The sequence below is a fragment of the Salmo salar genome, chromosome ssa24 (genome assembly GCF_905237065.1).
Source record: "Salmo salar chromosome ssa24, Ssal_v3.1, whole genome shotgun sequence".
NCBI classification, from domain to species: Eukaryota; Metazoa; Chordata; class Actinopteri; order Salmoniformes; family Salmonidae; genus Salmo; species Salmo salar.
In genome coordinates this window covers 31,082,708-31,107,640 of record NC_059465.1, presented here as the reverse complement: position 1 = coordinate 31,107,640, position 24,933 = coordinate 31,082,708, and the positions used below count along the sequence as shown (strand labels likewise).

Genomic DNA, 24,933 nt, shown 5'->3' with positions numbered 1-24,933 from the left:
CAGAAGTATTATATTCACCTATGAGAGAGAGAGAGAGAGAGAGAGAGAGAGAGAGATGGATAAAACCTTGGACTGAATTCTTCAACTTTCAGACCTTCAGGCTTTATTCCTTCAACTGTCTGTATGCAATGGTGTCAGGAACATCATCTAACAGTCACATTCTCAGGAAGGTTTACAATAATAAAAAGCTCATCATGGGTCATTTTCTTCAGAATGATAACGTTTACTTGGAACAAAAATAACAATTTCTACCAAAAAATATTCATACATAGATTTGTTTGATTTGGATAGGTTATACTCTCTCTCTTTGCTTCATGATTTCCATGCGACAATTGATTCTCCACCACAAGCTACTGAAACATCAACTCTGGTAAAAAAAAAAGTACTACTTTTTCTCCACTTTTCAGTTCAATGACTGTTCCAGGAAACAAATAAACTATGCAGCAAAGTAAGGAAACGTGAATTTGAGAGTAAGATAAACTTGGCATTAGTAGGCCTCAGCAGTGATTACAGCCATCTCTGTTCAGAAAACAAGTTGGGTAAGTGCAGTATTTCAGTGAGAACAAACTTAAATGTACGACAATACAATTCGCTCTAAACTTTTCTAAGATAGTGATTTAGTTTTTTGGTATAAGTTCTTTCAGCACTGGCTTTCATAGAGAGAGGAACTCTCTGTCTCATCGTGGCGAAGGTGACCGGGGGGCTGGAGCCCTCAAACATTCTCCCAGAATGCAACAGCACAGTTAGACTGAGCTAAGTACTGCGAATGGCAGGTCCCAAAAATGTAGCCAGGTGTACTCCAGCTGTCCCGGGTGTAGCTCAGCAAGCAGTGACTAGTCTAAGCAGGGCGTTGGCTAGAAGGCAACTCAGCATGGCAACCAGGCTGAGGTAGGAGGCAGAGGCACCGCTGCAGCCCCTCTCTCCCTCACAGAGCAGCTGCTCACACAGCAGGCCCTTGTACTCTGGCAGACACAGACACTTCTGGTTCTGGAAGCAGGTGCCTCCATTCTGGCACAGCAGCATATCGTCGTCGCAGACGTTGGCTACGGGGGGAGACAGGGAGGAGATGGAGAATAAGGAGGGAGGAAACTAAGTGGCCCGCTGAATGCCTCAAGCCTAGAAACAATACAGGATATTCTGGTTCTGGCAACAGTTCCTGTACATTAACAGGACACCTGTTCTGACCTTATCTGTACAGTTCTTATTTTCTCTTGAATTAGTGATTATACAGTAAAGTTTGCTAGATTGTTACACAACCTTGCGAAGGACTCATGGCGCTCATTGTGCATTGATTACCAATCCATTGGCAAACTTCTCAACTTTAGGCTACTCTTCAGAACACTATCCTCCATTTTACTTCCCACACACACACACACACACACACACACACACACACACACACACACACTCCTTACGGGAGCAGCCTTGTCTCCAGCTGTATCCAGGCAGGCAGTCCTCGCACTTCGGCCCAGTGGAGCCATCCCTACACTGGCAGTACCCTGTCTCGTTGCAGCGGGCGTGGAAGGACCCCAGCTGGTTACAGTTACACTCTGCACAAAGGGATTAACAAGACATTGTTGTTTTAGTGAGGGTAGAAATACAACACAGCACACCTAAATAAGCTAAGTGCTCATCAATCTAGTGGAAACAGCGGTGTTACTAGCCCCGGTCACATAGACCTACATCAACATGTCAGTGGTATTATACTGACCATTCTATGCACGTTTCATCATTTTACATGAAGGAACATTGTGTTTTAATAAAAAACTTTTTTACTCCCTGACACGTCTCTCAGCCTGAGGAAACTTTGACAGCCTGAGGCGTTGCTTTACCATTTCTCTGTAATATTATATTATATTACTTTAGTACATGTCTTATCCTTTGCCTGAAAACATTAGGCCCACTTCACAGCTGTATCTTATAACACTGACACTGGATTCTGTGACAAACGTATTTGGATAAAATATCATAAACGTAGTTTTTAACATTGATAAGAGCTCAGCTAACTTCATTGTTCAAACGTTCAGAATTTTCCCAAGGTAGGACAGGATCGTCTTCATTCGCTACCAAACAGATGGAGATGGACTGAAACGGGGGAACTTGCCAAGTAAGAAAACTTCCTGATTTTGCTTCCATTGCAAAATGTTGAATGTCCAATAGATCACGACTTACTAACAGTATTGCTGTTGTGTATGATAGATCCTCCAGTAGGTGTCAGTGTGCCATTGTGTCATTCTGGCTTGGCACTGTGCAGTACTTTTGTGTTGTGCTACTGTATTTGTGTAGTAAAATGTTAATCAAGGGTTTATAAAAGGGCTGAAAAGTGTATAATAATTAAACCTCATTGGTTGAAATTGTGTAATTGTAATTTTCTTGGTTTACAAATAATTTGTTTATAAATACACCTGAATGTTGCATGCTGTTTAAAATTGTTCGACAGTTACATTTAATTTAGGCACTGGCTGTATTCTTTAGTTAGTCATTTTTTAATCTTACCTATGATAAATGGGGAGTCGAATAGGATGCATGGCATTGGGCTCCACCAAAAAATTCTAATATAGATGTGAAAAGAGCATTTAAAGTATACTTAACAACGTAACAGTTAACACCTTTAGACAGGGTACCTTCATGTATTGTTACATATGCTGCTTTACAAACATTGTATGCTGATTCATTTAGATCCAGCAGGTGTAATTGTAATTCCTTAGCATTTTAGGCTACTATGGTATGAATTGCAATGTTTTCAACCTTTTCTGAATAAATGATTAGCTAGCTATAATGATTATATTTAGCTGTTATAGGCTCAAAGGATCATGCTTTAATACTCTTGACCTGCAAGGGGTCATACAGGAGACAACACAGATTTGCAGGTGATTAGTAGGGATTGAAGGAAATACACAATGATACATCTGTCTTGTTTTGCCTTTATCAAACATTTTCCACTGTGCATATCATTGTGTAATGTACATGAAGGAACTGATGAGAGGTCCTGACCTATACAAACGTTGTCATCGTCCAGCTCGGCAGAGATATTCCGGAAGTATCCCAGTCGACAGTGCTGACAGTTCTGCCCCCTAGTGTTGTGTTTGCAGCTGACACAAGTCACGATGTTGATAAAGTCAATATAACTGCAGCGGTTCGAGTGGCCATAGCACTCACAGTCTGACAAGGGGAAAGAGCAGAGTAGGGTTAGAGGAGGAGGAGGAGGAGGAATGGTCCTATTCAAACAATTCAAACTGAGAGGTAGCACTCAGTGATTTACTCTACACTCTTTTAGAAAAAGGGTTCCAAAAGGGTTATTTGGCTGTCCCCATAGGAGAACCCTTTTTGGTTCCATGTAGAACTCACTGTGGAAAGGGTTCTACATGCAACCCAAAAGGGTTCTACCTGCAACCAAAAAAGGTTATTCAAAGGGTTCACCTATGGGGACAGCCGAAGAACCCTTCAAGGTTCTAGATAGAAATACATTTGCTAAGAGTGTACAACTTAACTGTTTCACTCATTATACAAAAGCCAAATGGATAAGACATAGCTGGCTCCATAGACCTGAATTATGCTGAGTTCAGAAACCACTTCCTGACTTTGTGGCCCCATGGGAAAGCCATTGACCTCAATAAGTCAAAATCTGCATTATTTAACCAGCTAACGATCCGGCCTCTGAATACTGTACATTGATTTACAGAGGTGTAACATGTAATTAATGGTAGAGCAAATACACCAAATAAGTTGTTTTCAATTTTGTTTGCATTACAGTCTTGATCAATTGATTGTCATAATGGAGCTTATTATGCATTAGCAGTTTGTTCCATTATACTACAAGAAGCTAAATAATGCTACATTTACAAGGAGATTTAGATTATGGTTTAGTTGTTTAATCAGGCATCATGTTACATCTCTTTGTTTAGAGGGGATTTATTATTGACACGTTATTTTGAAGATGCTGCTGGTGCAATATGAAGACATGCTGTGCCACAGAGTAGAGCAGTGGGATGGGGGGGTGGGGTGGGGGGGGCAAGAACAGCTTATCAAATATGAATGGGCCAATTACCCTAGAGTTTGTTGAAAGAATGGCCACTGTCTCACAAATTAATCCACAGTTCAAACAGACATCCACACTAATGACATTACGCAATCAGTGGAAACATAGACGCTATGGGTTGTGAGATTTCATTAAGCTCTCAATTAAAAGGAACGACAGTATTACTAAAATGGAACGGAAATTAGTTTCTTACCTTATGAAACAAACAGAAGACCAAAATGCAACAAAGAAACGCATGGAAACAACAAAAGATGAATGAATAAAGGAAAATAATGGACAAACTTTGGCCATTTTTCCACAGTTGTCTTGTCCTAACAGATCTAATGCGGGAAATTATTTCTTACCTTGAAACTGGACGTATGCAACCTTAGACTGGCTGTATTTGGACCCACCAGGAATCAACAGTTTGACAACCGCTTGAGAAATAAAGCATATATTTAAGTGAGTTATAGCTAATACTAACATGCCAATGTGAACACGCCTCTACTACGCAGTCGCTGAAATATAGAGACCACTAAAATCAAAATGTCTGCCAAACACAAGAGGTTACGACCTGCTAATAGTGAGTCACTGTCAGACATCTCACAGGATTCACAGACAAAGACAGCATACAATCCATAAATAGTTATCAACCATGTAAATCTACCCATTAACACACAGCATTGTGCATTACAACGTTCAGTAATTAACAAAGTATAGCTATTTACTGCTCTACCAGAACAACATCTCATTCCCAATCAGACAATCCACCTCACCAGCAGTAAGAGGCCTTACTAGGGATGTGTATATTAGGGAATGCGATGGGAAAAAAGTGTAATGTTTTTTTTACAACTGAAAACAAAAATTTGTTTCAGTCTGTTTTCTTCAGTTTTAGTGCCTAATGAACACAACCCTGAAGTGATAGTAATCACCGTCCAAAGCTAGTTTTCAATACTGGTTAATCTACAGCTGATGAGTGGAGTCTAAGTGGTGACAGAATCACCCTCACAATACTATGTGGCCCATTCTGTAACATGTCAACAACAAAAATACATTAGGTTTCACACACACACACACACACACACACACACACACACACACACACACACACACACACACACTACTCCTAATGCATGTTAGCAGCCTGGTGCTTTGAGTCAATAGCCTCATGAAACCATGGATCAGGTATCTTACTGGGACATGGGCTCAGCCAAAAAAATGTCTCAATGCTTTTCTACTCCTATTTTGTCCATCAATTATCTATTTGCACTCTGAACCCCAGTGGGCATGTTTTCCTATAGCAACCAGGCAACTAACACGTCAACTTCAACCCCATTGCTGAGTAACTGTGAGTGGGTTCAGGGAATTCAAAATGGATGGTTACCGACACCGCTACAAATTGACATGCTAATGATAGCAAAATTAGCATACAGTACAAACACCACTAGACTACTGTTGATCAATATACCTTTTTTTGTCTCTTTTTTTTTCACCTTCCCTTTGCTTTCCCATTTGGCTTCAGTTTTGGGGGTAACTATGTACACCAGAGAGATCGTGAGAGATCAGAATAAATAGCAAGTTCAAACTGTTTACTCATTCTTTATTAGTGTCGAATGAACCTTTAGGTATTATCCCCCAACTATTTGATGAACCCATTAAGGCAACACCTTGTATGAAGGTCATAACACCTTACTGACATGACTGCATATTAGCAGCATATAGAATGCATACACAACTGCATATTAGAGGATAATATTGTTCATTCTAAATGTGGTTCCTTCAATATTTGCAGTGTTACCATAGTTTACTGATGGAATATGCATAAACTTATAAATGGAAGAAAAAATATATATCACAATGTACCTGTTTCCTGTTTAACATTTTCTTCTTTATTTTCCCCTTTCTCACTATCCCCGGTATCGGGAGCTGGATCACCTGAATCGGGAGCTGGATCACCTGAGTCGGGAGCTGGATCACCTGTGTCGGGAGCTGGATCACCTGAATCGGGAGCTGGATCACCTGAGTCGGGAGCTGGATCACCTGAATCGGGAGCTGGATCACCTGAGTCGGGAGCTGGATCACCTGAATCGGGAGCTGGATCACCTGAATCGGGAGCTGGATCACCTGAATCGGGAGCTGGATCACCTGAATTGGGAGCTGGATCACCTGAGTCAGGAGCTGGATCAACTGAGTCAGGAGCTTGATCACTTGTGTCAGGAGATGGGGTTGCCGAAGATGAGTCTGGAGCTGTAGTAACTACATCAGGTGCCTGGATAGGATCATCAGATGTTAAGGTATCTGTGTCAGGGGATTGAACAGCTGCATCAGGCGTAACTGTATCAGGAGTTAGTGTAGCAGCATCAGGTGTAGATTTGTCTGGTACTTGGGTGGTAGCTCCACCCAGTGCCCGGGAAAGAGGTTCAGCTGCTGAAGTAACTGTGTCGGGAGGTGGAGGAACTGCTCCTGGTATTGAAATAGCTCCATCAGGTGTTGAGATAAGTCCATCAGATGCTGAAGTAGCCACGTCAGAGGCGAGTGTATCTCCATTAGATGCTGGAATAAATGTAGCAGATACTGAGGTATCAGCATCAGGTGCTGAGGTAAATCCATTTATTAGTGGTGTTACTATATCAGATGCTGGAGTAACTGTGTCCGATGCCAGAAAGGGCACACCAGATGTCGAAGTGAATACATCAGATGCTGAGGTAACGGTGCCAGAAGTTGTGGTAAATATGTCAGATGTTGGAGTCACTGTGTAAAATGTTGTAGTACTGGTGTCAGATGCTGTGGTACTGGTGTCAGATGCTGTGGGACTGGTGTCAGAGGTCACTGTGTAAGAAGTTGTCATTGTGCTGTCTAGTGTTTGAGTAAATCCATCTGATGTTGGTATGGTTGCATCAAATGTGATGTCAGCTGCTTCAGATGATTGAGTAACTGCAATTGTGTACAGAAAAATCATGAGCTGTCAAGATGGCATAATAACCACTATATCTATAATATATTGATGTTGGCTCGCTGGCATTGTCCAGTGACAATGCCAACTTTTCCCCCATTTCAGTCAGTATCAGTAGAAATGGAATACCCCATGCCCTGATATCATCACTTCCATTGCATCTGCCCTGTGGCCCAACCTCAGGCACAGTGTTCTGTGCCTCCATCCTGTAATGGTTTCATGTATGTATCTATCTCCACGGGCTCCATCATTTTGCCTGTTTTGTTCTCCCTTACCACGACCGGTCTTCTCTCAGCTTGTGAAATATTTAGCAGCTGTTCATTCAATTGGTGATCAGAAATGCTTGAGGTTTGGCCCCCAGCACAGTAATGCTGGCTCAACCTTGTGCTCCAGAAAGAGATGATGTTACACAATGATAGCGTATTTCATGATTTATCGCCCCTGGCTGTTGATTGTGTCCAGTGGCAGCACTTTCCCTGTACGGTGTGAGGTATAGCACCGGCTGGGCGGGCAGCACACAATGCACCGGTGGATATAATCAGACCCTTGCTAAGCAGGAGGAAGGTGCTAAGGGGGCAACAAACAGAATGGCCATTTCATTTAAAAGTAAAAAGCCACAAAGCACTTTGGTGTCGTTTTTATTGCAGGTGATTGGAAATGTTCTGTTGCATTCTTTTTCCTATCAAACATTCCCAAGGGAATCAAAGTAGCTACACTCATCTGTGTTCTAGAAATCCCTGGGATAAGATCAACATGCTGCCAGTTCCTGAGAAATAGTGAGCCTGCTGGGTATTTAATCTTCCAAACAAGAGTAGAAAACACCTGGCCAACTTCTCACCTTCAGTATTTACAAACCGTCTCTGTCAAAATAGACAAAAAACAGCATAGAATGATAGAGTTACCTTATCATCATTGGGCCTGTCAAAGTATGCATTTCATACTCTCCAAACTCCCCTATTCACTCCCACTGTCTCTTTATATCTGGGGGTTACAAATGTGGGCTCTGTACAGTGAGTAAAAAAACAAGGCTCTATTCTAATACTCACCCAGCCTCTGGGAGACACAACTAAGTGTAAGCTAGTAGCTGACACAAGACAGGAACCCCTGAAGTGTAAGTACCCTAGCACATGGAGATGTTAACAGAACAGCATCAAGGCCCACATACTGTATCGTGCCTTAAGGACTACTTTAGCCCAGTAATCATGTTTAATCTCTTTACCCCAGTGCAACCTCCGGGGAGATTAAGGCACTCTATGGCCTCCAGCAGTCATGATCCACACTGAAAGAGGTTAATGAGTGTAAATAGTTGGTCTACAGGCTTCTTTGAGTTTTCTCTGACAAACAGTGAGGATTTCTGATCCTCTTGCCTGTCACTCTTATACATCTGTTTCAAGTGAGGCATGTTTCGCTATCCTTATAGTCCCAAACGTTTGTAAAATGTACTAAATGATAGGTCATAGAAACATCTGTGACTATCAGTATGTCCAAGGTGGATGCATTGCAAGAATAGTCTAACCAATATTCACACATTTAGATCTATAAACAATATCAAAAAGACATTTACAGAAAAAAGGTGTCAAAGCTAATGTAGTGTTAGGGTCCAAGGTCAGAGATTCCTCCGGTGTATCTGGGTACTTACCTTTCGGCTGCGCTTTCACTGTGGTTGTGGGGGGTGTTACCTCCAGGGGTGGCGAGGTCACTGTGTTTAAGGATGGGCTATCTGTCTGGTCGGGACTGGCAGAGACTGGCACAGTGGCTGGTATAGTGGAGGTTTGGTCAGTTGCCACAAGCAACACTTGAGGGAGCAATTGGAGAGCATTTACTGAGCCAGTAATGAGGTAGTTAGGTTGAGAGGTTTATTGTGTATTCATGAGGCAGGTATTATTTCATTAACTTCAACAGCTACACACCAATGCTCTCCAGATGTTGTCTAACATCATATTACAACTGCAATCCTAGTGTGTGCCTAGTGAGACTAAAAGTACCCTGACTACAATACTTTGAATTCATATACAGTTTGAGGTGATCATACTCTATACTACTACTACTACAAGACTTGTGTTCATCTCACTAGTTTCCCACCTGGTGTGTCAGTGAGGGAGTCCCTGAGCTGCATGCTGGATGTGGGACCCACCACAGCTGTCACTGTGTCAGTGAAGCTGCTGGTGTCCATTTGGCACAGAAGATGATGGGGGTCATACAGTGTCTCGTAAGGGTCTGACATTTTGAAGTATTCTAACAATGAACGCTATGCTTCTAACTAAAAGGTACATTGGGTGAGAGACAGAAATACAAGCACACACACAAATTAATGCACGCACATATAAAACACACACACACACACACACGTACACACACACACACACGTACATGCATGCAAACATGCCTACACACACACACAATATCGGTTTCTTTGCGCTTGGCCTAGAACCAAATCATGTTTTTATTATCCCTTATGTCTGATATTTCAAATCATACTAATATTATGCGTCAACGTCAACATGGTTCAGGTATAGCACTGAGCGTGGAGTCTCCCTGTAGTGTAGTGAAACGTGGCGGAGAGGAGCGACTCGCCCTCCTCCTGGAGATGGGCGCATTGGGATTCAGTGGGGCGCACTTGGAACAGTGGGAGCATTCCTGCTGTCTGGCATGCTGATGTTTTATTAACGCAGAATCCCTCCCCAGTGGTTGATCATTAGCACATGGCCAAAGGGACACACTCTCAATTCAATCTTTACTTAAAAAGAGGCCCTATTATCAGCCGGGAAGAGTTAATACACGCTGGGCACCAGGCACAAGCGCATATCATTAAGGAAATGTTTGTGCATGTACTTTGGGACAACTGCTGGAGCATATCTTAGTAGCATCCATGTGGGGAATTCAATTCTGTTCCGCTTTCTTATGATCTGTATTTACATATCTGAATACTACGCGCCAAGAGGAACATCACGGCTTCATTAGGGTGGGGTATTATTGACAAATGGCCGTGCTGAAATCATATGTCTGCTGGAGGTGAATTTGCCTGTGGTAAATGATCTGGGCTACATGGGACCCACACGTATGTGGAGCAGAGCTAGGTACTGAAGCAAGTCACGATTCATATGTACTGCAGCTGTGGGTAACATGAAGGTTGGGAGATTGGGACAGCTTTCCCCTAACCCCTCCCCTCTCCCCCCACTTACTATCTGCCTCAATGGACAACCAATTTAGAGAATAATGTTTACCAGAGAAGATCTGTTCCCTGAGTGATATCATATATCACTCTCAGCCTCTTGATGGTGGAGTTACACTGACGTGTCTGTGTGTGCGTGTGCTTAAATGTGATGTAAAAGAACACCACTACAATGTGCCATTGCTTGAATTTGTCATCAGTCATCAATAAATGCAATGAATTTCACCTTGTACATACAGTGCATTCGGAAACTATTCAGACCGCTTGACTTTTACCAGCCTTATTTTAAAAGTGACTAAATAAAAACAATTCCTCTGCAATCTACACACAGTACCCAATAATGACGAAGCAAAAACAGGGTTTTAGAAATGTTTGCGCATTAATAAAAAATAAAAAACAGAAATACCTTATTTACATAAGTATTCAGACCCTTTGCTATGAGACTCGAAATTGAGCTCAGGTGCATCCTGTTTCCATCGATCATCCTTGATGTTTCTACAACTTGATTGGAGTCCACCTGTGCTAAATTAAATTGATTGGACATAATTTGGAAAGGCACACACCTGTCTATATAAGGTCCCACAGTTGACAGTGCATGTCAGAGAAAAAAAACAAGCCATGAGGTAAAATAAATTGTCCGTAGAGCTCTGAGACAGGATTGTGTCGAGGCACAGATCTGGGGAAGGGTACCAACACATTTCTGCAGCATTGAAGAAAGAACACAGTGGCTACATCAGAACACAGTGGCTACCCAAGAACACAGTGGCCTACATCATTCTTAAATGGAAGAAGTGTGAACCACCAAGACTCTTCCTAGAGCTGGCCACCTGGCCAAACTGAGCAATCGGGGAGAAGGGCCTTGGTCAGGGAGGTGACCAAGAACCCGATGGTCACTCTGGCAGAGTTCTAGAGTTCCTCTGTGGAGATGGGAAAATCTTCCAGAAGGACAACTATCTCTGCAGCACTCCACCATTCAGGCCTTTATGGTAGAGTGGCCAGATGGAAGCCACTCCTCAGTAAAATGCAAATGACAGAACTGCTTGGAGTTTGCCAAAAGGTACCTAAAGACTCTCAGAACATGAGAAACAAGATTCTCTTGTCTGATGAAACAAGATTGAACTCTTTGGCTTGAATGCCAAGCGTCACGTCTGGAAGAAACCTGGCACCATCCCTACGGTGAATCATGGTAGTGGCAGCATCATGCTGTGGGGATGTTTTTCAGCAGCAGGGACTGAGAGACTAGTCAGGATTGAGGGAAAGATTAACAGAGCAAAGTACAGAGAGATCCTTGACGAAAACCTCCTCAAGAGCACTCAGGACCTCAGACTGGGGAGAAGGATCACCTTCCAACTGGACAAAGACCCTAAGCACACAGCCAAGACAACGCAGGAGTGGCTTCGGGACAAGTCTCAATGTCCTTGAGTGGCTCAGCCAGAGCCCAGACTTAAACCCGATCAATCATCTCTGGAGAGACCTGATAATAGCTGTGCAGCAAGCAACACTCCCCATCCAACCTGACAGAGCTTGAGAGAATCTGCAGAGAAGAATTGTAGAAACTCCCCAAATACATGTGTGCCAAGCTTGTAGCGTCATATTCAAGAAGACTCAATGCTGTAATCGCTGCCAAAAGTGCTTCAACAAAGTACTGAATAAATGGTCTGAATACTTATGTAAATGTTATAGTATCTATTTTATTTTTAATAAATTAGTAAACATTTCTAAAAACCTGTTTTTGCTTTGTCATTATGGGGTATTCTGTGTAGTTTTAGAATAAGGCTGTAACGTAACAAAATATGGAAACCGTCAAGGGGTCTGAATACTTCCGAAAGGCACTGTATTGTATAGTAAATCCTATCACAAGCGTCTTGTGATTGTTTTATAGTATTAATATCTAAAAAGATTGCCCTTGGTGGGGAATGTACTGTACAGTATGTGCAATTTGTGGTGAGAATGGAGGGATATAAATATTCATCACTCATCCCTCCATCATTCCAACCTTTCTCCCTCTGTCACCGTGAGGAATCTCACCTTGGAGAACAACGCTGCTGTGATACAGGGATCATGTGTGGAATTAATATGATATAGAATGATACAGCTATCCTCTGTTATAATCAATCTTTAAATCACCTTTAATCCTATGGTTGGGACTGACTACACACCTGGAATTGATAGGAACCCCACCAAGATCTGTATTCATAAAGCGTCTCAGAGCAGGACTGCTGATCTAGGATCAGGACCTCCCCTGTTCATAATCTTATTCATTATTTCTTAAAAGTCTAAGCCGTTGGGTGTGGTCATACTATGGATCATTTAGCTATTTGATTTTAGGGCACCTTTAGGTATATATATATATATATATATATATATATATATAATTTGGCCTTTACTACTATAGCCCAGAGAAATGCTTTGAAATAAAACATTCATAATAGTGAAAAAATAAATAATAAGAAACAAGGTTTTGAAGTGTTTGTCCTACATCTAGGTGATATAAGACAGCTCAGGAAATACACTTACACTCCCGTTCAAAAGTTTGGAGCCACTTAGAAATGTCCTTGTTTTTGAAAGAAAAGCACATTTTTGGTCCATTTAAAATAAGATCAAATTGATCAGAAATACCATGTAGACATTGTTAATGTTGTAAATGACTATTGTAGCTGGAAACGGCAGATTTTTATGGAATACCTACATAGGCGTACAGAGGCCCATTATCAGCAACCATCACTCCTGTGTTCCAATGGCACGTTGTCTTAGCTAATCCACTCCACTCGCTGTGTTTGGAGGAAGAAGAAGGAGAGTACAACCCCAAGAACACCATCCCAACCGTGAAGCATGGAGGTGGAAACATCCTTTTTTGGGGATGCTTTTCTGCAAAGGGGACAGGACGACTGCACCGTATTGAGGGGAGGATGGATGGGGCCATGTATCGCGAGATCTTGGCCAACAACCTCCTTCCCTCAGTACGAGCATTGAAGATGGGTTGTGGCTAGGTCTTCCAGCATGACAACGACCCGAAACACACAGCCAGGGCAACTAAGGAGTGGCTCCGTAAGAAGCATCTCAAGGTCCTGGAGTGGCCTAACCAGTCTCCAGACCTGAACCCAATAGAAAATCTTTGGAGGGAGCTGAAAGTCCGTATTGCCCAGCGACAGCCCCGAAATCTGAAAGATCTGGAGAAGGTCTGTATGGAGGAGTGGGCCAAAATCCCTGCTGCAGTGTGTGCAAACCTGGTCAAGAACTACAGGAAACGTATGATCTCTGTAATTGCAAACAAAGGTTTCTGTACCAAGTATTAAGTTCTGCTTTTCTGATGTATCAAATACTTATGTCATGCAATAAAATGCAAATTAATTACTTAAAAATCATACAATGTGATTTTCTGGATTTTTGTTTTAGATTCTGTCTCTCACAGTTCAAGTGTACCTATGATAAAAATGACAGACCTCTACATGCTTTGTAAGTAGGAAAACCTGAAATCGGCAGTGTATCAAATACTTGTTCTCCCCACTGTATGTATATCACACACACACACACACACACACACACACACACACACACACACACACAGTATATTTTTACACATTTAAACCCTTTTTTGGGTAGGCACAAAACTACCTTCTATCACGTTTCAGGTAAGACCCAAGTGCAGACTGTGTTGAAGTAACAATGTTTATTACAACAACAGGGGCAGGCAAACGACAGGTCAAGGCAGGCAGGGGTCAGTAATCCAGAGTAGGGGCAAAGGCACCAGACGGCAGGAAGGCTCAGGGGCAGGCAAAGAGATCAGGCAGGCTGGCTCAGAGTCAGGACAGGCAATGGTCAAAACCAGAAGGGCGAGAAGAGAGACTAGGGAAAAGCAGCAGCTGAGATACAACACTGGTTGACCTGACAAACAAGACGAACGAACGACAGACAGAAACGAACGACAGAAAACACAGGGAATAAGGGAATAAGTGGGGAAGATGGGCCACACCTGGAGGGGGGTGGAGACAAGCACAAGGACAGGTATAACAGATCAGGGCGTGCCACCTTCATCCTTTAAAACCGGTTCCGGTTACCTTCAGACGACTCCCGTGACACTTGCGGAAAACGGATACCAACATCGTGTTCGTGAGAGTCTCCCCTTTCCATAGAGTGGTCATAATAGTTTGTAGGTGAAACCGTTCGGACGCTACATGCGTTTTCGTGAGAAGGTCGATTTTCGGGATGTCTCATGGATTGACAAAACACCTCTCTAGCTCTGCCACCTTTCACCGCAGATGCGGAAGTGCGATATCGGCGGATGCTGTGAATTTAGACGCATCCTATTAAAAAAATAAATAAACAGGTCTCTAGTTCAAACTGACAGATTTTAATGGGGACTTTTTTATTATGTTACTTACACGCAATCGACTCTAGATTTTATAATAAAAAATAATCAAAACTGTTCATAGATCAGCCCTCCAAGTCAAGAAAAGGCTGCCTTTGTACTTTAACAAACAAGTGAGAATTGTCTAATGAACAAGCATTTCGAATTAATTTGGAGAAAAAAATATGACTGCCAAGCATCGTAGGTGGATGTAGAGTAGAATCTACTCTCATACCATTAATTTTGAGAAAATTCTTAATCGTCTACTAGGTACAGATGTAGCATCTTAATTTGATCACTGTTTTGTTGCTGCGAATTTTCCTGCACAGTAGGAAATGCAAACTTGTAGTCTATTTATCAACCCCTACAAAAAATGTCCATTATAATCCACATTTCCTGTTGTTGCAGGATACATTTTCTGCTGTAGCAAACTGGCTTAAACCATATGAAATCTCCCTCTGATCCTTTAACTTATTGTGTACATAATGTTGCTGCTACTGTTTCTTATGACCGAAAATAACTTCTGGACATCAGAAAAGCGATTACTCACCGCGGACTGGAAGAAACATTTTCCTTTAACCTGTTATGACGAGAGGTGGAATATGAAAATGTATGTAACTTTTGAATTATTATTAAAGGTTAAGAGATGACGTTATTATGAAAACATTGTACCTTTAAGAGTTTTCCCAGTATATGCCTGATGTTTATACATTGTACGTTGTGTGGAAAATATCCAAATCAAAGAGAATGTTTTGGTAAAGATGAGATGTGAAGGTAGTGTCCTAAATAGGATTTTAGTCAAATCTAGGCCTTGCCCCTTAACTTGGTCCGCCCAGAGAATTGCCCTAAAGGCGGTTACGCCCACTTCTGACCCGAGGGTATAAGACAGGAGAGTGAAGAATTAACATAGGAGACTAATTGACCCCAAGCTGCAGCGAAGGTCTAACAAAGTCAACGAACCCCAAAACGAAACACAAGGTTGAAGACAAAGAAATCTTTTTCTACACGAGCTACGGACGAGTAGCTGTGTCTAAGCGGGTGAATTCAAGCAGAACCACCCAGCCTCCACTCTCCATTGAATAGTGGTATCTACACCGTTCGAGTCCGAAGCTGTGAGCTCTGAGCTACAGAGCTGTCTGTCCTCAGAAGACCCCTTTCAGATCAAGGGCGAGGGATCAGACCCCTAAGCCAAGAAGGACACTGACATCGTGAGGACAACCAGAGAGTTGCGCCGGAGAAGTGCGTCATTGAGAAGACACGTAATTACATCATTATATTCTGACCCATAAGAGCGGCAGTTCGGGGCAAGGCTAGGTTTAAATAAGCATGGCTGACAAATGAAACAAATGTATATTTCTCTCGTGTACTTTCTTGGTTTCTCTCTCTTTTAAATCCCCATTTTGGGTAACACGTGCCATAGTGTGTTGGTCCTAATCAGTAGCTAGACTGTGTTTTGTGTATGTGTATTTTTATCATCATTTTAGCTTGCTAGTAAATAAATAATCAACTAAGATTGGTGTGGTAAACTCATTGGTGGGACCCGGGTCCGTGCAGATTCCCGGATTATGCGACGTTCAGACATGAGACAAGAGGTTGATTAATTTAGCGACTGTTGTAAAATCGATATTCTGATATCCTTTGAGTTAATTTGGGAAATAGAAACTCAATCAAAATAATGTTCCCATGGTGCCCCAGGTTAATGAGTTAATAATTGCTTGATTCATTGCTTAATTCATTTAATCACGCAATTATAAACCGTTAATCATTCGATGAGCAACAGTCGTCACATTAACTAACACAACGTCACGACAGCAGCCTCTGGCTGGAACACATTATCGCGTTTGGATAGTGGCTGGTCAGAGTACTCTGAGACTCACGCTCGTGCACGAGATGTATTTATTTTCTCTCTCTTTGTACGTATACAGGCTTTCCCGGTCGGAATATTATCGCTTTTTTAACGAGAAAAATTGCATAAAAATTTATTTTAAACAGCGGTTGACATGCTTCGAAGTACGGTAATGGAATATTTAGACATTTTTTGTCACGAAATGCGCCATGCTCGTCACCCTTATTTACCCTTTCGGATAGTGTCTTGAACGCACGAACAAAACGCCGCTATTTGGATATAACAATGGATTATTTGGGACCAAACCAACATTTGTTATTGAAGTAGAAGTCCTGGGAGTGCATTCTGACGAAGAACAGCAAAGGTAATAACATTTTTCTTATAGTAAATCTGACTTTGGTGAGTGCTAAACTTGCTGGGTGTCTAAATAGCTAGCCCAGGCTATCTACTGAGAATGATGCCGGGCTATCTACTGAGAATATTGCAAAATGTGCTTTCACCGAAAAGCTATTTTAAAATCGGACATATCGAGTGCATAGAGGAGTTCTGTATCTATAATTCTTAAAATAATTGTTATGCTTTTTGTGAACGTTTATCGTGAGTAATTTAGTAAATTCACCGGCAGTGTTCGGTGGGAATGCTAGTCACATGCTAGTCACATGCTAATGTAAAAAGCTGGTTTTGATATAAATATGAACTTGATTGAACAAAACATGCATGTATTGTATAACATAATGTCCTAGGGTTGTCATCGGATGAAGATCATCAAAGGTTAGTGCTGCATTTAGCTGTGGTTTGGGTTTATGTGACATTATATGCTAGCTTGAAAAATGGGTGTCTGATTATTTCTGGCTGGGTACTCTGCTGACAATCTAATGTTTTGCTTTCGTTGTAAAGCCTTTTTGAAATCGGACAGTGTGGTTAGATTAACGAGAGTCTTGTCTTTAAAATGGTGTAAAATAGTCATATGTTTGAAAAATTGACGTTTTTGCATTTTTGAGGTATTTGAATAACGCGCCACGGGATTACACTGGCTGTTGAGTAGGTGGGACGCTTGCCCATAGAAGTTAACGAGTCCGACGAGAAGGATATCTTGCTTTCACTGGAACAGGCCCAGATCCACGCCTTTTGCGTGAAACTAACATCTTATGTTCACCGAGAAGTGGCTGAACAAAGAAATGGACAATATAGAGCTGGCGGGATTTTCCATGCACCGGCAGAACAGAGATGCTACCTCTGGTAAGACGAGGGGCGGGGGCGTGTGTCTTTTTGTCAATAACAGCTGGTGCGCTAGGTCTAATATTAAAGAAGTCTCAAGGTATTGCTCACCTGAGGTAGAGTACCTTATGATCAGCTGTAGACCACACTATCTACCAAGAGAGTTCTCATCTTTATTATTCATACCCATCTATTTATCACCACAAAGTGAAGCTGGCCCTCAGACAGCTCTCAACCAACTCTATAAGGCCATAAGCAAAGAAGAAAATGCTCATCCAGAAGCGGCGCCCCTAGTGGCCGATGACTTTAATGCAGGCAAACTTAAATAAGTTTTACCAAATTTTTGTGCAACCAGGAGAAACAAATTCCTAGGCCACCTTTACTCCACACACAGAGATGCATACAAAGCTCTACCCCGCCCTCCATTTGGCAAATCTGACCACAATTCTATCCTTCTGATTCCTGCTTACAAGCAAAAACTAAAGCAGGAAGTACCAGTGACTCGCTCAATACGGAAGTGGTCAGATGATGCAGATGCTACATTACAGGACTGTTTTGCTAGCACAGACTGGTATATGTTCCGGGATTCATCCAATGGCATTGAGGAATACACCACCTCAGTCATCGGCTTCATCAATAAGTGAATCGATGACATCGTCCCCACAGTGACTGTACGTACATACCCCAGCCAGAAGCCATGGATTATAGGCAACATCCACATCGAGCTAAAGGCTAGAGCTGCCGCTTTCAAGGAGCGGGAGACTAATCAGGGCGCTTATGAGAAATCCTGCTATTCCCTCAGACGAACCATCAAGCAAGCAAAAAGTGTCAATACAGGATTAAGATTGAATCCTACTACACCAGCTCTGACGCTCGTCGGATGTGGCAGGGCTTGAAAACTATTACGGACTACAAAGGGAAACCCAGACACGAGCTGCCCAGTGACGCGAGCCTACCAGATGAGCTAAATGCCTTTAATGCTCGCTTCGAGGCAAGCAGCACTGAAGCATGCACAAGAGCACCAGCTGTTCTGGATGACTGTGTGATAACGATCTCGGTAGCCGATGTGAACAAAACCTTTAAACAGGTCAACATTCACAAAGCCGCTGGGCCAGACGGATTACCAGGACGCTTACTCAAAGCATGCGCGGACCAACTGTCAAGTGTCTTCACTGACATTTTCAACCTCTCCTTGATCGAGTCGAATGTCTACATGTTTCAAGCAGACCACCATAGTCCCTGTGCCCAAGGAAGCGAAGGTAACGTGCCTAAATGATTACCGCCCCATGGCACTCACGTCGGTAGCCAGGAAGTGCTTTGAGAGGCTGGTCATGGCTCACATCAACAGCATCCTCCCGGACACCCTAGACCCACACCAATTCGCATACCACCCCAACAGGTCCACAGATGACGCAATCTCAATCGCACTCCACACCGCCCTTTCTCACCACAAAGGAACACCTATGTGAGAACGCTGTTCATCGACTACAGCTTAGCGTTCAACACCATAGTGCTCACGAAGCTTATCACTAAGCTAAGGACTCTGGGACTAAACACCTCCCTCTGCAACTGGATCCTGGACTTCCTGATGAGAACTGGCAGTGTGGTGCCAGGACATCAACCTCTCCCTCAATGTGAGCAAGACAAAAGGAGATGATTGTGGACTACAGTAAAAGACGGGCCGAACAGGCCCCCATTAACATCGACGGGGCTGTAGTGGAGTGGGTCAGGAGTTTCAAGTTCCTTGCTGTCCACATTACCACGAACTATCATGGTCCAAACATACCAAGATAGTCGTGAAGAGGGTACGACAAAACCTTTTCCCCCTCAGGAGACTGAAAAGACTTGGCATGGGCCCCCCTGATCCTCCAAAGGTTCTGCAGCTGCACCATTGAGAGCATCCTGACCGGTTGCATCACCGCCTGGTATGGCAACTGCTCGGCATCTGACCATAAGTCGCTACAGAGGGTAGTGCGAACGGCCCAGTACATCACTGGGGCCAAGCTTCCTGCCATCCAGGACCTATATAATAGGCGGTGTCAGAGGAAAGCCCATAAAATGTTAGAGACTTCAGTCACCCAAAAATCGCCATGGGACAATTTACATTGACACACCCCACCCCCCCTCTTGTACACTGCTGCTACTCGCTGTTTGTTTGTTACCTATGCATAGTCACTTCGCCCCCACCTACATGTACAGATTACCTCAACTAGCCTGTACCCCTGTACACTGACTCGGTACCGGTGCCTCCTGTATATAGCCTCGTTATTGTTATTGTGTTCCTTTTTATTATTCCTTTTTATTTTAGTCTACTTGGTAAATATGTTCTTCTTCTTGAACTGCACTGTTGGTTAAGGGCTTGTAAGTAAGCATTTCACGGTAAAGTCTACACTTGTTGTATTCGGCGCATGTGACAAATAAAGTTTAATTTGATTTGTGTCACCACAGAGAAAGGTATCGGAGCAAGGTGCTTAAAAATAAACATGGATTACCTTTCCTTTTGAGTATTGATATTGAGCATATTCCATAATTCATCAGGACAAATGGGGGGAGACATGACCAGGGCCGGATTAAGAAATCTTTGGACCCCAGGGCTTTGTTTTTTTTATAGCCCCAAAACACCAAACGGTGTTTTTCCAGCAATTGTATTTTGAAATCTGCAAAAGGCAAACCAACAGCCGCAACCAACCATAGAAATGTCTATCCTTTAAATGTTTTGTTTTCCTGCCTCTTCGGCCCCCCACTGGCCTGGGCTTTAACCCCGGTAAAGCCTCTGCGTTAATGTACGTGTCTATAGGTTTCCAATTATGAAATAAAAAAATTACAAATTTCCTCCCATGAGCTTAGAATAGTTCAAGCTATCATGAACATTTTAAACATCTCAGAGTACAACTATGAGCCCTTGACATTAGAAAGACCCATTTCAGTGAAAGCTAAATGGCCAACTGATCCTGAAGTTCTCCACTGTTAACACCATATCACTTTCCCAATGGACAGTAGCTGGCGTAATCACAGTACAGTATCCTGTCCTATGCTGTTCCCGTGGGGATTGTCCTTAGACTTTACTACACTCTACAAACTAGCCTAGAATTTTTCTATTTTTAGACAGCTAAACTAAAAGATTTCTTCTGTGCAAGTGTATTGTTGAATTTGACATTTTCACTTGTGAGGTTTTGAAGTCACTACTGACAGGGAACACACGCTGTAAAAACTCTCACACTCAGCGCCTGTGAGAGTTTGTCACTTCACGGCAGTAGACAGAGCCATGAGGTGGTTCCAATCTACTGAGCTGCACGCACGCACGCACGCACGCACGCACGCACGCACGCGTCAGAAATGACTAGGCCTGTGTCCAGCCTGGCATTATGGGAGATCCAGTTCTATGGAAGTATAATTCAGCACAAATTCTCTCTCTCACACGCACACACAGAAATGAATGCATACAAATACAAACAGAAATGTGCATGAATGCAAACCATCACACAAACACACACAGACAGACACGCACAGAAAATGTTTACTACAAATAACGACATCTTTACTCCTCTGATAACACAACACACATGCAGATATGAATATGTTCTATTCTTTCCAGTATGCATCACAAACTACTGTAGTGGGGTTGGTAAAAACTATGGGTGAGATATACAACACTCATACTCAGCCACTTTACTACTACAACCTAAATGACCAAGATTCATCAACTCCTCTTCTCCTTTGCCTTTGTGCTACGTCAACACTATAGTATACTTCCCTTTCAGCTTTGCGGTACAACACATTTTCTGGTCATCAGGAATGCACCGGGGACACATTCTACTGTATGTGCTGCTTTGGTAAATGTACTCTGGTTTAAAAGTCAATAGGAGGCAGGAACAACGGAACAATTTGATTAGTGTAGTGTTAGCTAGCTACATAGTTGTCTTTGCTGTCTTTGTATCTAAGATAATTGTGTAGTTTTAGAGTAATTATCGGGGTTAGCTAGCCAGCTATTTTCGTCCTCCGCGACGGCATTTTCCAAACCTAGCCAACTTTTACCGACGAGCAGCATTGTAGAAACTAAATACATTACAAAGGAACGTCTTGATTAGTGTTATGTTAGCTAGCTACATAGTTGCCTTTGTATCATGATAAAGGTGTAGTACTGAAACTATCGAGGTTACCTAGCCAGCTACAGTTTCAAACAAAGTCAACAACGCAGCCACTGCTAGCTAGCCTACTTAACCAGCCAGCAGTACTGTATCATTTTAGTCATTTTAGTCAATAAGATTTTGCAACGTAAGCTTAACTTTCTGAACATTCGAGACGTGTAGTCCACTTGTCATTCCAATCTCCTTTGCATTAGCGTAGCCTCTTCTGTAGCGTGTCAACTATGTGTCTGTCTATCCCTGTTCTCTCCCCTCTGCACAGGCCATACAAATGCTTCACACCGCGTGGCCGCTGCCACTCACCTGGTGGCCCCCGCGCGCACAACACAAGTGGAGTTCCAGGTCTCTGGCAGCCTCTGGAACTGCCGGTCTGCGGCCAACAAGGCAGAGTTCATCTCAGCCTATGCTACCCTCCAGTCTCTCGACTTCTTGGCGCTGACTGAAACATGGATTACCACAGATAACACTGCTACTCCTACTGCTCTCTCCTCGTCTGACCACGTGTTCTCGCATACCCCGAGAGCATCTGGCCAGCGGGGTGGTGGCACTGGAATCCTCATCTCTCCCAAGTGGACATTCTCTCTTCTCCCCCGACCCATCTGTCTATCTCCTCCTTTGAATTCCATGCTGTCACAGTTACCAGCCCTTTCAAGCTTAACATCCTTATCATTTATCGCCCTCCAGGTTCCCTTGGAGAGTTCATCAATGAGCTTGACGCCTTGATAAGTTCCTTTCCTGAGGATGGCTCACCTCTCACAGTTCTGGGTGACTTTAACCTCCCCACGTCTACCTTTGACTCATTCCTCTCTGCCTCCTTTCCACTCCTCTCCTCTTTTGACCTCACCCTCTCACCTTCCCCCCTACTCACAAGGCAGGCAATACGCTTGACCTCATCTTTACTAGATGCTGTTCTTCCACTAATCTCATTGCAACTCCCCTCCAAGTCTCCGACCACTACCTTGTATCCTTTTCCCTCTCGCTCTCCTCCAACACTTCTCACTCTGCCCCTACTCGGATGGTATTGCGCCATCGCAACCGTCGCTCTCTCTCTCCCGCTACTCTCTCCTCTTCCATCCTATCATCTCTTCCCTCTGCTCAAACCTTCTCCAACCTATCTCCTGATTCTGCCTCCTCAACCCTCCTCTCCTCCCTTTCTGCATCCTTTGACTCTCTATGCCCCCTATCCTCCAGGCCGGCTCGGTCCTCCCCTCCTGCTCCGTGGCTCGACGACTCATTGTGAGCTCACAGAACAGGGCTCCGGGCAGCTGAGCGGAAATGGAGGAAAACTCGCCTCCCTGCGGACCTGGCATCCTTTCACTCCCTCCTCTTTACATTTTCCTCTTCTGTTTCTGCTGCTAAAGCCACTTTCTACCACTCTAAATTCCAAGGATCTGCCTCTAACCCTAGGAAGCTCTTTGCCACCTTCTGAATCCTCCTTCCCCCCCCTCTCTGCGGATGACTTCGTCAACCATTTTGAAAAGAAGGTCGACGACATCCGATCCTCGTTTGTTAAGTCAAACGACACCGCTGGTCCTGCTCACACTGCCCTACCCTGTGCTTTGACCTCTTTCTCCCCTCTCTCTCCAGATGAAATCTCACGTCTTGTGACGGCCGGCCGCCCAACAACCTGCCCGCTTGACCCTATCCCCTCCTCTCTTCTCCAGACCATTTCTGGAGACCTTCTCCCTTACCTCACCTCGCTCATCAACTCATCCTTGACCGCTGGCTACGTCCCTTCCGTCTTCAAGAGAGCGAGAGTTGCACCCCTTCTGAAAAAACCTACACTCGATCCCTCCGATGTCAACAACTACAGACCAGTATCCCTTCTTTCTTTTCTCTCCAAAACTCTTGAATGTGCCGTCCTTGGCCAGCTCTCTTGCTATCTCTCTCAGAATGACCTTCTTGATCCAAATCAGTCAGGTTTCAAGACTGGTCATTCAACTGAGACTGCTCTTCTCTGTGTCACGGAGGCTCTCCGCACTGCTAAAGCTAACTCTCTCTCCTCTGCTCTCATCCTTTTAGACCCATCTGCTGCCTTTGATACTGTGAACCATCAGATCCTCCTCTCCACCCTCTCCGAGTTGGGCATCTCCGGCGCGGCCCACGCTTGAATTGCGTCCTACCTGACAGGTCGCTCCTACCAGGTGGCGTGGCGAGAATCTGTCTCCGCACCACGTGCTCTCACCACTGGTGTCCCCCAGGGCTCTGTTCTAGGCCCTCTCCTATTCTCGCTATACACCAAGTCACTTGGCTCTGTCATATCCTCACATGGTCTCTCCTATCATTGCTATGCAGACGACACACAATTAATCTTCTCCTTTCCCCCTTCTGATAACCAGGTGGCGAATCGCATCTCTGCATGTCTGGCAGACATATCAGTGTGGATGACGGATCACCACCTCAAGCTGAACCTCAGCAAGACGGAGCTGCTTTTCCTCCCGGGGAAGGACTGCCCGTTCCATGATCTCGCCATCACGGTTGACAACTCCATTCTGTCCTCCTCCCAGATTGCTAAGAACCTTGGCGTGACCCTGGACAACACCCTGTCGTTCTCCACTAACATCAAGTCGGTGACCCGATCCTGTAGGTTCATGCTATACAACATTCGCAGAGTACGACCCTGCCTTACACAGGAAGCGGCGCAGGTCCTAATCCAGGCACTTGTCATCTCCCGTCTGGATTACTGCAACTCGCTGTTGGCTGGGCTCCCTGCCTGTGCCATTAAACCCCTACAACTCATCCAGAACGCCGCAGCCCGTCTGGTGTTCAACCTTCCCAAGTTCTCTCACGTCACCCCGCTCCTCCGCTCTCTCCACTGGCTTCCAGTTGAAGCTCGCATCCGCTACAAGACCATGGTGCTTGCCTACGGAGCCGTGAGGGGAACGGCACCTCCGTACCTTCAGGCTCTGATCAGTCCCTACACCCAAACGAGGGCACTGCGCTCATCCACCTCTGGCCTGCTGGCCCCCCTACTTCTGAGGAAGCACAGTTCCCGACTCAGCCCAGTCAAAACTGTTCGCTGCTCTGGCACCCCTATGGTGGAACAAGCTCCCTCACGACGCCAGGACAGTGGAGTCAATCACCACCTCCGGAGACACCTGAAACCCCACCTCTTTAAGGAATACCTAGGATAGGATAAAGTAATCCTTCTAACCCCCCCCTTAAAAGATTTAGATACACTATTGTAAAGTGGTTGTTCCACTGGATATCATAAGGTGAATGCACCAATTTGT

The 24,933-nt window shown here is 43.9% G+C and overlaps 1 protein-coding gene across 2 annotated transcripts in view; it reads right to left on the bottom strand.

The window, feature by feature from the left end:
* Positions 1 to 80: 80 nt before the first annotated feature.
* Positions 81 to 24,933, bottom strand: part of ntng2a (netrin g2a) — an 82,278-nt gene continuing 57,425 nt past the window's right edge. The window contains exons 6-12 of one of the 2 annotated variants that reach the window (XM_014172407.2): positions 8,611 to 8,766; positions 5,882 to 6,952; positions 5,487 to 5,552; positions 4,384 to 4,455; positions 2,995 to 3,162; positions 1,416 to 1,550; positions 81 to 1,043 (exon numbers count right to left, since the gene is read on the bottom strand). In XM_014172407.2, coding sequence (XP_014027882.2) covers positions 820 to 1,043; positions 1,416 to 1,550; positions 2,995 to 3,162; positions 4,384 to 4,455; positions 5,487 to 5,552; positions 5,882 to 6,952; positions 8,611 to 8,766 — 1,892 coding nt within the window. In that variant the 3' untranslated portion in view covers positions 81 to 819. The remainder of the gene's footprint in view (positions 1,044 to 1,415; positions 1,551 to 2,994; positions 3,163 to 4,383; positions 4,456 to 5,486; positions 5,553 to 5,881; positions 6,953 to 8,610; positions 8,767 to 24,933) is intronic. The other variant, XM_014172416.2, reaches the window with a different exon arrangement.